Genomic DNA, 12395 nt, shown 5'->3' on the forward strand with positions numbered 1-12395 from the left:
CTTGTAAGTAAGTATTTCACTGTAATGTCTACACCTGTTGTATTCAGCGTATGTGGCAAATAAAATGTGATTTGATTTAGATCGGTGACACCCACAGAACACAACTGTGAAGAGTTAAAATAAATATTAGCGTCGTAGCTCAAATTGCGGAACTCTGAAACCACCTTGAAATGTTGTTTAGTTTTAGTTTAGTTGATTAATTCAACTATTTTTTCAAAAAGAGCACACATAAAACTTGAAAAAGACATACATGCACATGAGTAAAATCATCGAGGATAACACACAATAAAGTCTGGGACTTAATTCCATTGTGGTCCTCTTGAACCTGTATAAGCACACATGAGCAACACCTGATCCTGCCTATGTGAGTACGTGGACTCACCTTCAATACTACCCTGATCAGCTTATTCTGGGCTATCTGGAGCTTCCCCTTCAGAAGCTTAGATAAGCCCCCAAACCAGGAAGTACTAGCATAGTCAAAATGGCATTGAATGAGGGCAGTGGCTAGCACTCTGATGGAGTCCTTATCAAGCAGCTTGGACTTTCTAGCCAAAAACGTAGTCCTGGCATTAACCTTCCCTAGCACTTTACATTTACATTTACATTTACGTCATTTAGCAGACGCTCTTATCCAGAGCGACTTACAAATTGGTGCATTCACCCTATAGCCAGTGGGATAACCACTTTACAATTATTATAATTATTATTTTTATTTATTTTTTCTTATTAATTTTTTTGTCAAAATTTTTTTCACATTTTTTCAAATTTTTTAAAAATATTATTATTATTATTATTTATTTTTTACCTCCCAAGCTTCCATCAAGGATGCATCCCAGGTAGCTAACAGAGGTTTTTGTAGTGAGCCACATTAACTTACCAGTCAACCTACTATGTGTATTGGACATTCATATTGCGCTGGATAGCCTTACCTATGGATTGTGAATCAATAAAATGGGGTATCAGTCTACTGTGACACCCACAGAACACAAGTGTGAAGAGTTTAAACAAATATTAGCGCCGTAAGGCTGTACAGTGTAATATGAATGTCCAATACACATAGGTTGAATGGTAAGCTTAATGTGGTTCATTTCACAGTGGCTTTAGAGTCCTGCAATATGAGCTACTACACTAATATTTGTTTAAACTCTTTACAGTTGTGTTCTGTGTGTGTCACTGAGTAGACTGATACCCAATTTCATTGATCCACAATCCTTAGGTAAGGCTGTACAGTGCAATATGATTGTCAATACCCACAATAGGATGACTGGGGAGGTGATTTCCTACAGTCAAAGTTCCACAATAAGAGCTACGATGCTAATATACTCAACAAAAATATAAACGCAACATGTAAAGTGTTGGTCCCATGTTTCATGAGCTGAAATAAAAGATTCCAGAAATGTTCCATATGCACAAAAAGCTTATTTCTCTCAAATGTTGTGCACACATTTGTTTACATCCCTGTTTGTGAGCATTTCTCCTTTGCCAAGATAATCCATCCACCTGACAGGTGTGGCATATCAAGAAGCTGATTAAACAGCATGATCATTACACAGGTGAATCTTGTGCTGAGGATAATAAAAGGCCATTCTAAAATGTGCCGTTTTGTCACACAACACAATGCCACAGATGTCTCAAGTTTTGAGGGAGCGTGCAATTGGCATGCTGACTGCAGGAATATCCACCAGAGCTGTTGCCAGAGAATTTTATGTTAATTTCTCTACCAATGTCGTTTTAGAGAATTTGGCAGTACATCCAACCGGCCTCACAACCGCAGACCACGTGTAACCACGCCAGCCCAGGACCTAGACATCCGGCTTCTTCACCTGCGGGATCATCTGAGACAAGTCACCCGGACAGCTGATGAAACTGAGGAGTATTTCTGTCTGTAATAAAGCCCTTTTGGGTGGGGAAAAACTCATTCTGATTGGCTGGGACTGGCTCCCCAGTGGCCTATGCCCTCCCAGGCCCACCCATGGCTGCGCCCCTGTCCAGTCATGTGAAATCCATAGATTAGGCCCTAATTTACTTCAATTGACTGATTTTCTTATATGAACTGTAACTCAGTAAATCGTTGAAATTGTTGCATGTTGAGTTTATATTTTTGTTCAGTATATATGTGTAAACGCTTCACAGTTATGTTCTGTGGGTGTCACTGAGTAGACTGATACCACATTTCATTTATCCATAATCCATAGGTAAGGCTGTACGATTAAATATAAGTATTCCCCCAATGTAATTCTGAAGCGTAATACATCCACGGTGCAATTTCAACAGATTTTTATATATTTTTCCAGTCAAATTAACTAATTATTGTCTTTTGAATTTATATATCAATTCTCCAACATTGTTTAGCATTATTTAGTCAAAATATGACATGATTCCGCTATTTGTAATCATTTGCATCACTTTCAGTGAGGAACTTTTATTTAGAAGACGAACCGTAAATTCCAATATTGTGGCTAGCTTCACATAGGTGGGCGGAGAGGTCTGGGATAGCGAATCGGATCGAGGATAGCTAGCAAGCTTGAATCGATAAAGATGGCGACAGCGAGAGACACCGAAGATAAAATTATATGTATTATCGCTAATAAAAACAAGAAATGTTTATTCAGATAGGTGCAGAAAGGATACCTTTATAACAAAGAAAGCTATTCGCTCATGCTGTTGCACTTTGTTTTTAACTTAAAGGACCGTGTGCGCAAGCGATTTGTTTTCAGAGGAGCTCCACAGTTCTATGTCAAGTTAGCAGTGTTGGCTAGCTAGCCTGATTGGATCTCAATCGCTTATGAATTTCTAGGATCAGGACGAATGTCGTTGGACTGCAAATCGATTTTACGAGGGATTGAATTTTCTTCAAATTGTTCATGAACCGATTGGACAACATCGTCTAGTTTACGTTTGGAATATAGCCATTCAACTGGCCCCGTGACACGGAGAGTGTCGATTCGGAGTGACTGACCGTCATGTATTTTTTAACTGGCTGGCCCCGGAGGCTACTTTGTCCACTGAAAAGTGAAGAGGAACCGTTTCACATTCAGCCCAACTCCCAGAGGTTTTACTTCGCTGTGTTGTCAGAGACTCAACTAAGCGTCTGGTTTAGTCGGGTAAGCAACGAAGGAATCGCCGATGAGCTGGCTAGCCGCTACCTAGCAGTTGTTAGCCAGTTAGCTAGTAGCAAGCAAGCTAAGTTTGGTCTGTGCACACTGGTTGCCGCGTCACCGACTTTTTATTTATTTAATCATGGCATGGCATATTTAGCTAGCTAACTGTCATGGCATACAGGGACTTAGAAGAATGCTAGCTAGTTAGCTAGCTAACGTTAGTAGCTGGCGCATACAAAACAAGCATCAGCTGTTTGGCAAAAGTAACGTTACTAGCTAGCTAAGCTAACGTTGCACACAAATAATGTATTCAGTCCAGTATAATAAAGTATGTACCAAACTAACGTTACATTGGCTAGCAGTAGCTAGCTAGATAGCTAAATACATGGCAAATCACATTTGCAGAGTTATTGGCACTAACATTTTAATACATTCATGTAGTTTAATGAGGATTATGTAAGAATACTATTTAATATAATCGCTACTGTCCAAAGTGTTTAGCTTGGCCGGCTTTTGTAAAAGGTGCAAATCAGAGTTATAATTTGGTATACTCAGTTCAGCATTAAAAGCAATGTTTATTTTACTCCCCTAACACCCTACCATACATAGCTCCATATAGCTCTGGTGCAAATTCCTTCACCGTCACTGGGTGCCCCATGAAACAAGCTTGGGTTAAAGGAGAGCATTGTTATGTATCTAGCCATAACAGTGTAAATTACAGACTTCCAGTGAATTTCAATACCTCCATGTGCGTCATTCTTCTTCCCATTCCTCTCATATTCATAACAAAGTAGGGTTGGGCGATGTTTTGGGAGGCCTCTTCTATGATATGCTACTCCAAATATCGCAATATTCGTTTTACGTTAATGACTAAATAATTCCAGACTGTGCAATTTCTGTGCTTATTTACGATATTATAGTTGCGTTCTCATTAAATAATCTTAGTATGGGAACAAATAATAAGGCTTAGTTAATTAGTTTAGACTTCTTTTTCAACATATTGATACCACCGAACTGATAAAACTGCACAGTTTTGATTTGTAAAGCTCAAATAGAATAGTCTTGTACATGTTCTTGCACTTCACAGTATATCGTCAATGTCAACATCTGCAAATACAGTTATGTCAGCCCAGCTGTAAAATGAGCTCGGTCTCCATGACTATGCTACATAAATGTGTAAACGCAAGAGTGCTGCAAATATCTTGCAGTAAAATAGAATTAGATGTTTCTGCATTACATAATACGTATATAATGTAAATCTAGGCCGGCATTTATTTCCCTGTCTTACAGGCAGTATCCTGTTGAGCTTCCTGGTTTTCTTATTTTCCCCAGTGGCCTGGGAACATAAACTGGGAGAAACGGTAGAGAATGGACAGGATGTCCAGGAAGGTCCACACAGGACAGGAATGTGGGTGCTGCTATAACCCTAACTCAGTGGCTGGTCCAGGCCTCCCTTGCCTTCTGTCTGCTCTGCATGCCTTTTTAGTTTAGTGTTTTAAAGCAGCCAGGCATGTCCAGTCCAAGACTCAAGGCTTCTTTGAAGGTCAGCCAGCCTGACTGAACTAGGCAGCAATGCACAGATCTAGGCCTATCTGATCTATAAATCATGTCAACCTCAACAGCTGGGCATGAACTGATCCCATAACGGATAGTATGTAAAAATGAATGTATCTACAACTTCTAGCTCAAAGACAGCCCCTTCCCCCAGGAGTTATTGGGTCTGAGCTTGGGACTTTCCTAGTCTCCAAGTTGGATTCCATAAATGGAACACCTCTTGCACACTTCAGTACTAGTTTCCTTCCTCCTCCATGGGAGCAGTTTCCCTCCATGGGAAACTCTCCTACTGCCTGCTCCTCCTCTGTCCTCTCGCCAGTTCCTTCCCTCTCCTATCTCTCTGTTTATCAGCCATCCCCTATGGCTGACCCCCCCCATGACTCCTCTAAAGCCCATGGCTCTAATCCCATCTCTCTTCAGCTTGGCCTGCCCTGCCTGGCGCTAGCAGAAATCCGTGTAAGGGAGCAGCTTAGTCATGTAGTCCTGCTGTCACCCTGCCCTGCGCCTTGGATTTTGCACGGGCAGATATGTGTGGGAATTAACTGTGGAACTCTAGGAAGAGATGGAAGAGGTGGCGGTTGTCAGGCAGGAGTTCTCTAGACCTCTAGGACGTACCTTAGTAGAATGTGTTGTTATAAAGCGTATTAATTGTGAGGTTTTGTCTGAGTGTCTTTGGTGTTTGGTGTCCAATCACACAATTGCAATTTGGATTTTGAGAACAGCTCTCAGTATCAGTTGACATAAAATTAAAAGACAGTTTAGCATAAGGGCATTTGAGGGCAGTGGCTGAGTGAGGGTTGTTTATTGGTTCAGCACAGGGAGGCTTGTTGGGGTTGATTGAGAGGTTCTCTCTCATGCAAGAATGCATCATCCCCTCAGTTAAAGGGGCAATGAGTGACCAGACCCTGGAGGAGTAACTCTACCTTCCCACAGAGGAGATGGGTCCACTGAGGTCTCAGTAGTCTGGCTCAGGCATTCCTTTCATATTAGGCAGTATAGAGTTAGCCGATTTTGAGGTGTTCTGGATGGCAGTCTACTAACCCCAGCACCCTAAGCTTAAAGATGTCCTCCAGCAATTTTTGTTTATTACTGTTGAAAAGCGATATCCCAAGTATAAATACAGTAACGTACTCGCACTAAAGGGTAAAAAAAATATGTTTTGAACAAAATAATGTGTTTCCTACAAAACTGCAAACTTCGGGGAATAGGGAATTGAAGGAGTTGGTCTGATGGTGATTCGTGATGTCATCGGCCTCCCCTATTGCTTAAAGAGATTCTCCTGTACTTTTGTATACTTTTTAGCCAGTAGTTCTGAAAGTAGCACTTACGAGCCAGACTTGGTCCCAGAAAATTGCATACCATGTCACGTGCAGATATGTGCACCACGTCATTGCTCTCTCGCTCTCTCTGATTGAGGGGTTGGGTTAAATGCGGAAGACACATTTCGTTTAAACACATTCAGTTCTGCAACTGACTAGGTATCCCCTTCCCTCTCTCTCTCTCTCTCTGCTGTGTCCATTGAGCTGTTGCTCCCACCCTTCAACCTCATTGGATAACGCTGGGCAGGCCTCTTGCTAGCTGTCACTCAAATGCGAGGGGCTGAAGCTTATTGGCTAGAAATCGACTTGCTAGAGGGGTGGCCCGCGTGGGGGGAAATGTAGGGAAAATGGCCTGGCACAGCTTCAAAAAAACAGTCGCTTCAAACTAGGGGTTTCGTGGCAGATTGAGGTAAGACAGTAATTCTGCTCATAGATTATGCATACATGAACTACACAATGACACATCCAGCCCAAAGCAGGAGGTTAAGTCGCCAAATACCAGAGCATGTCTTTAGCGAACACTAGAGGAGCAATAGAGAACAAAAGAGGAAAGCTGGAAAAGGAGACTAGAGTAGGACTTCTAAGCCGAACAAATTTCAATACCTATGCATTTTCATCTGCCCGCTAGTTGGATATCCACTTCCATCATATTATTCTCAAGTCATGATATCTCTGTGATCCCGATGACAGTGCTTTTCATCAGTAGGAATCCTCACTGCAACAAGGTCCTCTGAGACCTTTGTAATATAGGCTACTGTATGAAAACGTCTGTTTGAAGTCGGGCCCTTGGGGTTATTCTAGCTAATTAGCATTAGTGCTAGGCTAGCTGGGTTTGTGCTTGACTGAATGAATCGGGTTGTGGGGGAGGTTTGGTTTAGAGTTACCCCTGTGCCTTATTACCCATCCCTCACATACGAAGAGTCCCACTGGGGCAGTTACAGTCCCTGTCTACATCCCACCCTATCTATATGGAGTATATACACTGAGTGTACAAAACATGTCATAGACTGACCAGGTGAATCCAGGTGAAAGCTATGATCCCTTATTGATATCACTTGTTAAATCCACTTCAATCAGTGTAGATGAAGGGGAGGAGACAGGTTAAATAATGATTTTTAAGCCTTGAGATTATTGAGACATGGATTGTGTATGTGTGCCATTCAGAGGGTGAATGGGGAAGAGAAAATATTTAAGTGCCTATGAACGGGGTATGGTAGTAGGTGCCAGGCTAACCGGTTTGTGTGTGTCAAACTGCAACGCTGCTGGGTTTTTCACGCTCAACAGTTTCCCGTGTGTATCAAGAATGGTCCACCACCAAAAGGACATCCAGCCAAATTGACACAAATGTGGGAAGCATTGGAGTCAACATGGGCCAGCATCCCTGTGGAACACTTTCGACACCTTGTACCCCGATGAATTGGGGATGTTCTGAGCACAAAAACAGGTGAAACTCAAATTTCGGAAGGGGTTCCTAATATTTTGTTCACTCAGTGTATATCAGCCAGTAACCAGGTTTTCATCGACACTTTTATATGCGAGTAAAGTACGTTGGGATAAAAAATGTCATGACAGGCCTGATGGAAACTTATCGGTAAACTTTCCAAATGTCGACAAAACAAAATACGCTGGGCAAGGTGGGATATTTTTGTCGGTAAAGTTAATTATGCGAGAAATGTCAGTGGAAACGCTTTTATGTGCAAATATTGATATAATAACCATCATATCGAAGTAAACTTGGAGTCACATGATGACATGTTGTGACCCTCCCACTACGACTCGTCGGGAAAACATGCAGTTTATTAGGGTACAGATGAAATAAGTTATGATGAACTTCACAGGGTGGTGGAAGTGCAAGGTGATGAGCTTGATGCTCCTTTCCAATAAATATCGAGGGTCTTATTCTGGTGACATGATCATCAATGATTGGCTGCCGTTTGACAAAAAATAATCTATCTTTTGTCCATAATAATTTCATAATGTAGGCTATACCCGCACTGTATCTGCGAGCTGTTGGCTAGGGCGCACATGCCAATGTCAGTGTTCGCTATATAACGCAAATTTTTTTGGTGGTAAAACCATCAGGGGAGTTGAAATATGATCGTAACCCATTTAACTTCTATTTTTTTAATTGGTACGTGGGAATTTAACCGCAAAATGTATTTTAATGTGACCTACGTCACAGTCTTTTATCTGCAACAAGTACATTTGATGGAAACACATCTCTGGTGGGAAAAATGTGCATATTGTTTTTATGCAGATTTTAGAATATTCGCATGGAAATCTGTCGCGAATTGGATGGAAACCTAGCTATTGTTATAGTAATAGTGTGTGACAGGCTGTCCAACCTTGTCGACATTAATGTTGGCATTCCTGTCCACTAGTCTCCGTCTTGCCCAATGCTACTGCTGATCCAGGACCTGGGCTGAGGGCTCTGAAATGCGAACACGCACACAAAAAGGGTAACAACACACACACACGCACATATCTATATACACACACACTTTTACACTCATAATACAGTGGGGGGAAAAAGTATTTAGTCAGCCACCAATTGTGCAAGGTCTCCCACTTAAAAAGATGAGAGAGGCCTGTAATTTTCATCATAGGTACACGTCAACTATGACAGACAAATTGAGAAAACAAAATCCAGAAAATCACATTGTAGGATTTTTAATGAATTTATTTGCAAATTATGGTGGAAAATAAGTATTTGGTCACCTACAAACAAGCAAGATTTCTGGCTCTCACAGACCTGTAACTTCTTCTTTAAGAGGCTCCTCTGTCCTCCACTCGTTACCTGTATTAATGGCACCTGTTTGAACTTGTTATCAGTATAAAAGACACCTGTCCACAACCTCAAACAGTCACACTCCAAACTCCACTATGGCCAAGACCAAAGAGCTGTCAAAGGACACCAAAAACAAAATTGTAGACCTGCACCAGGCTGGGAAGACTGCATCTGCAATAGGTAAGCAGCTTGGTTTGAAGGAATCAACTGTGGGAGCAATTATTAGGAAATGGAAGACATACAAGACCACTGATAATCTCCCTCGATCTGGGACGCAAAATCTCACCCTGTGGGGTCAAAATGATCACAAGAACGGTGAGCAAAAATCCCAGAACCACACGGGGGGACCTAGTGAATGACCTGCAGAGAGCTGGGACCAAAGTAACAAAGCCTACCATCAGTAACACACTACGCCGCCAGGGACTCAAATCCTGCAGTGCCAGACGTGTCCCCCTGCTTAAGCCAGTACATGTCCAGGCCCTTCTGAAGTTTGCTAGAGTGCATTTGGATGATCCAGAAGAGGATTGGGAGAATGTCATATGGTCAGATGAAACCAAAATAGAACTTTTTGGTAAAAACTCAACTCGTCGTGTTTGGAGGACAAAGAATGCTGAGTTGCATCCAAAGAACACCATACCTACTGTGAAGCATGGGGGTGGAAACATGATGCTTTGGGGCTGTTTTTCTGCAAAGGGACCAGGACGACTGATCCGTGTAAAGGAAAGAATGAATGGGGCCATGTATTGTGAGATTTTGAGTGAAAACCTCCTTCCATCAGCAAGGGCATTGAAGATGAAACGTGGCTGGGTCTTTCAGCATGACAATGATCCCAAACACACCGCCCGGGCAACGAAGGAGTGGCTTCGTAAGAAGCATTTCAAGGTCCTGGAGTGGCCTAGCCAGTCTCCAGATCTCAACCCCATAGAAAATCTTTGGAGTTGAAAGTCCTTGTTGCCCAGCGACAGCCCCAAAACATCACTGCTCTATAGGAGATCTGCATGGAGGAATGGGCCAAAATACCAGCAACCGTGTGTGAAGACTTACAGAAAACGTTTGACCTGTGTCATTGCCAACAAAGGGTATATAAAAGTATTGAGAAACTTTTGTTATTGACCAAATATTTATTTTTCACCATAATTTGCAAATAAATTCATTATAAATCCTACAATGTGATTTTCTGGATTTTTTTTTTCTCATTTTGTCTGTCATAGTTGACGTGTACCTATGATGAAAATTACAGGCCTCTCTCATCTTTTTAAGTGGGAGAACTTGCACAATTGGTGGCTGACTAAATACTTTTTTTCCCCACTGTATGCTGCTACTATCTGTTCTTTATTTTACTCGTATCATCTATCCTGATTAGGGCTGTCCCTGACAAAAAAAATGTAATGGTCGTCCGAGAGTCGTCTGTTCTTTCGACCAATCGATTGGTCTAAATTTTTAAACGTGTATTTTTCCATATTTTTTTTTTTTTATGACAGCAAGTGACTAGCACCCGTTGTCTCTCTCTCCTCCCTGCTGCAGCGACCACCACAGAACATCAACAGTGTTTATCGTGCTGACTGTGTTACTGAAGCTGCAACATAATTACAGCCATTTCTGACTGAAAAGTTCTGCTATTAAAATCCCTAATTTGTTTAGGAAAAACATTCCCTATTCCCTCAACCCTTGCTCTCTTTATGTGACTCATGTATGCATCGCATGCACGTGACCAATAGGGCCTGACCTATATCATAATCACATCAATAAATTGGTTATAACAAACTCTGAACACCGTAACACATGTGACAGCTAAATGGATGCAGAGGACGTGATAAATGAACTCGAAACTGGGGAATTTTTGCTGGTTGATCAGGAGGTAAAGGGGAAGTCTGATGTGTGGAATACATTTGACTAGTTGTGGAAAATACTGGAGCTCAAGAAAAAGAAGGTAAGGAGAAAGCGCTGCGTGCATATTATGTGTGCCAAACAGGTGCTGTTTGATTACAGTATATTTTTTCTGACCGTTTGGAACAATGTAAACAACACTAAATAAATTATAAGCATTTATTACAGCAAAGACTAAAAACAGTCGCATGCATTCGTGAATGCAATTGCCTAAATGGAATGGCTTATTGTTTATGCTAATTATTCAAGGGTCGCTTTATTTTATTTTTAATCTAAAATGCTTGATTGCATTTCAAATCATGAATGACTCGTATGTTGTGTGATGACATGAACGAATTAATGATTGATTGATACAGTAGCCTATATAAGTATTGAAATATAGGCCTAAGTAAGTTACGTTATTGATTAAACAGGATGCGCTCTTAGGCCTACGGCTAGATGGTGGTTATACAAGGCTGCTATACTAAGCCTACTAATGATAATGACGTTACTTATTATAATGATGATGATCATAATAATAATAGTAATAATAACAATAAGGAGATCAAGAAAAAGGAGGGTTATTATTATAAACATTATTTTTCGGACAATTTGGAACAGTGTAAACAACACTAAATAAATTATAATGTCAGAGGTTGTTTTTAACGAAAAAAAGTGTCAAGCCTTTATTACAGCATAGCAAATATTAAAAACAGCAGAATTTGTGAAATTGTTTATCCGACGTGGTTGCATGAGGCTTGGTGCTCACGGAATCAGTAGGCTATTAAGCAAACACAGGCAACAGAAGCAGGATCTGTCTTATTTGTGTAGATATACAGTACCAGTCAAAAAAGTTTGGACACATCTACTCATTCAAGGGTTTTTCCATATTTTTACTATTTTCTGCATTGTATAATAATAGTGAAGACATTACAACGATGAAATAACACATGGAATCATGTAGTAACCAAAAAAGTGTTAAACAAATCAAAATATATTTTATATTTGAGATTCTTCAAAGTAGCCACCCTTTGCCTTGATGACAGCTTTGCACACACTTGGCATTCTCTCAACCAGCGTCATGATGTAGTCACCTGGAATGCATTTCAATTAACAGGTGTGCCTTGTTAGAAGTTAATTTGTGGAATTTCTTTCCTTCTTAATACGTTTGAGCCAATCAGTTGTATTGTGACAAGGTAGGGGTGGTATATAGAAGATAGCCCTATTTGGTAAAATACCAAGTCCATATTATGGCAAGAACAGCTCAAATAAGCAAAGAGAAACGACAGTCCATCATTACTTTAAGACATGAAGGTCAGTCAATCCGGAAAATCTTAAGAACTTTGAAAGTTTCTTCAAGTGCAGTCGCAAAAACCATCAAGCGCTATGATGAAACTGGCTCTCATGAGGACCGCCACAGGAAAGGAAGACCCAGATGTACCTCTGCTGCAGAGGATAAGTTCATTAGAGTTAACTGCACCTCAGATTGCAGCCCAAATAAATGCTTCACAGAGTTCAAGTAACAGACGCATCTCAACATCAACTGTTCAGAGGAGACTGCGTGAATCAGGCCTTCATGGTCAAATTGCTGCAAAGAAACCACTACTAAAGGACACCAATAAGAAGAAGAGACTTGCTTGGGCCAAGAAACACGAGCAATGGACATTAGACCGGTGGAAATCTGTCCTTTGGTCTGATGAGTTCAAATTTGAGATTTTTGGTTCCAACCGCAGAGTAGGTGATCTCCGCATGTGTGGTTCCCACAGT

The 12395-nt window shown here is 41.0% G+C and overlaps 1 protein-coding gene across 1 annotated transcript in view; it reads left to right on the plus strand.

Annotated features, from left to right (window-relative positions):
- Positions 1–2529: 2529 nt before the first annotated feature.
- LOC121582881 (guanine nucleotide exchange factor subunit RIC1) overlaps positions 2530–12395 on the plus strand; it is a 72730-nt gene continuing 62864 nt past the window's right edge. The window contains exon 1 of the mRNA XM_041899033.2: positions 2530–3104. Coding sequence (XP_041754967.1) covers positions 2964–3104 — 141 coding nt within the window. The 5' untranslated portion in view covers positions 2530–2963. The remainder of the gene's footprint in view (positions 3105–12395) is intronic.

The sequence above is a fragment of the Coregonus clupeaformis genome, chromosome 15 (genome assembly GCF_020615455.1).
Source record: "Coregonus clupeaformis isolate EN_2021a chromosome 15, ASM2061545v1, whole genome shotgun sequence".
In the NCBI taxonomy this organism is placed as follows: Eukaryota; Metazoa; Chordata; class Actinopteri; order Salmoniformes; family Salmonidae; genus Coregonus; species Coregonus clupeaformis.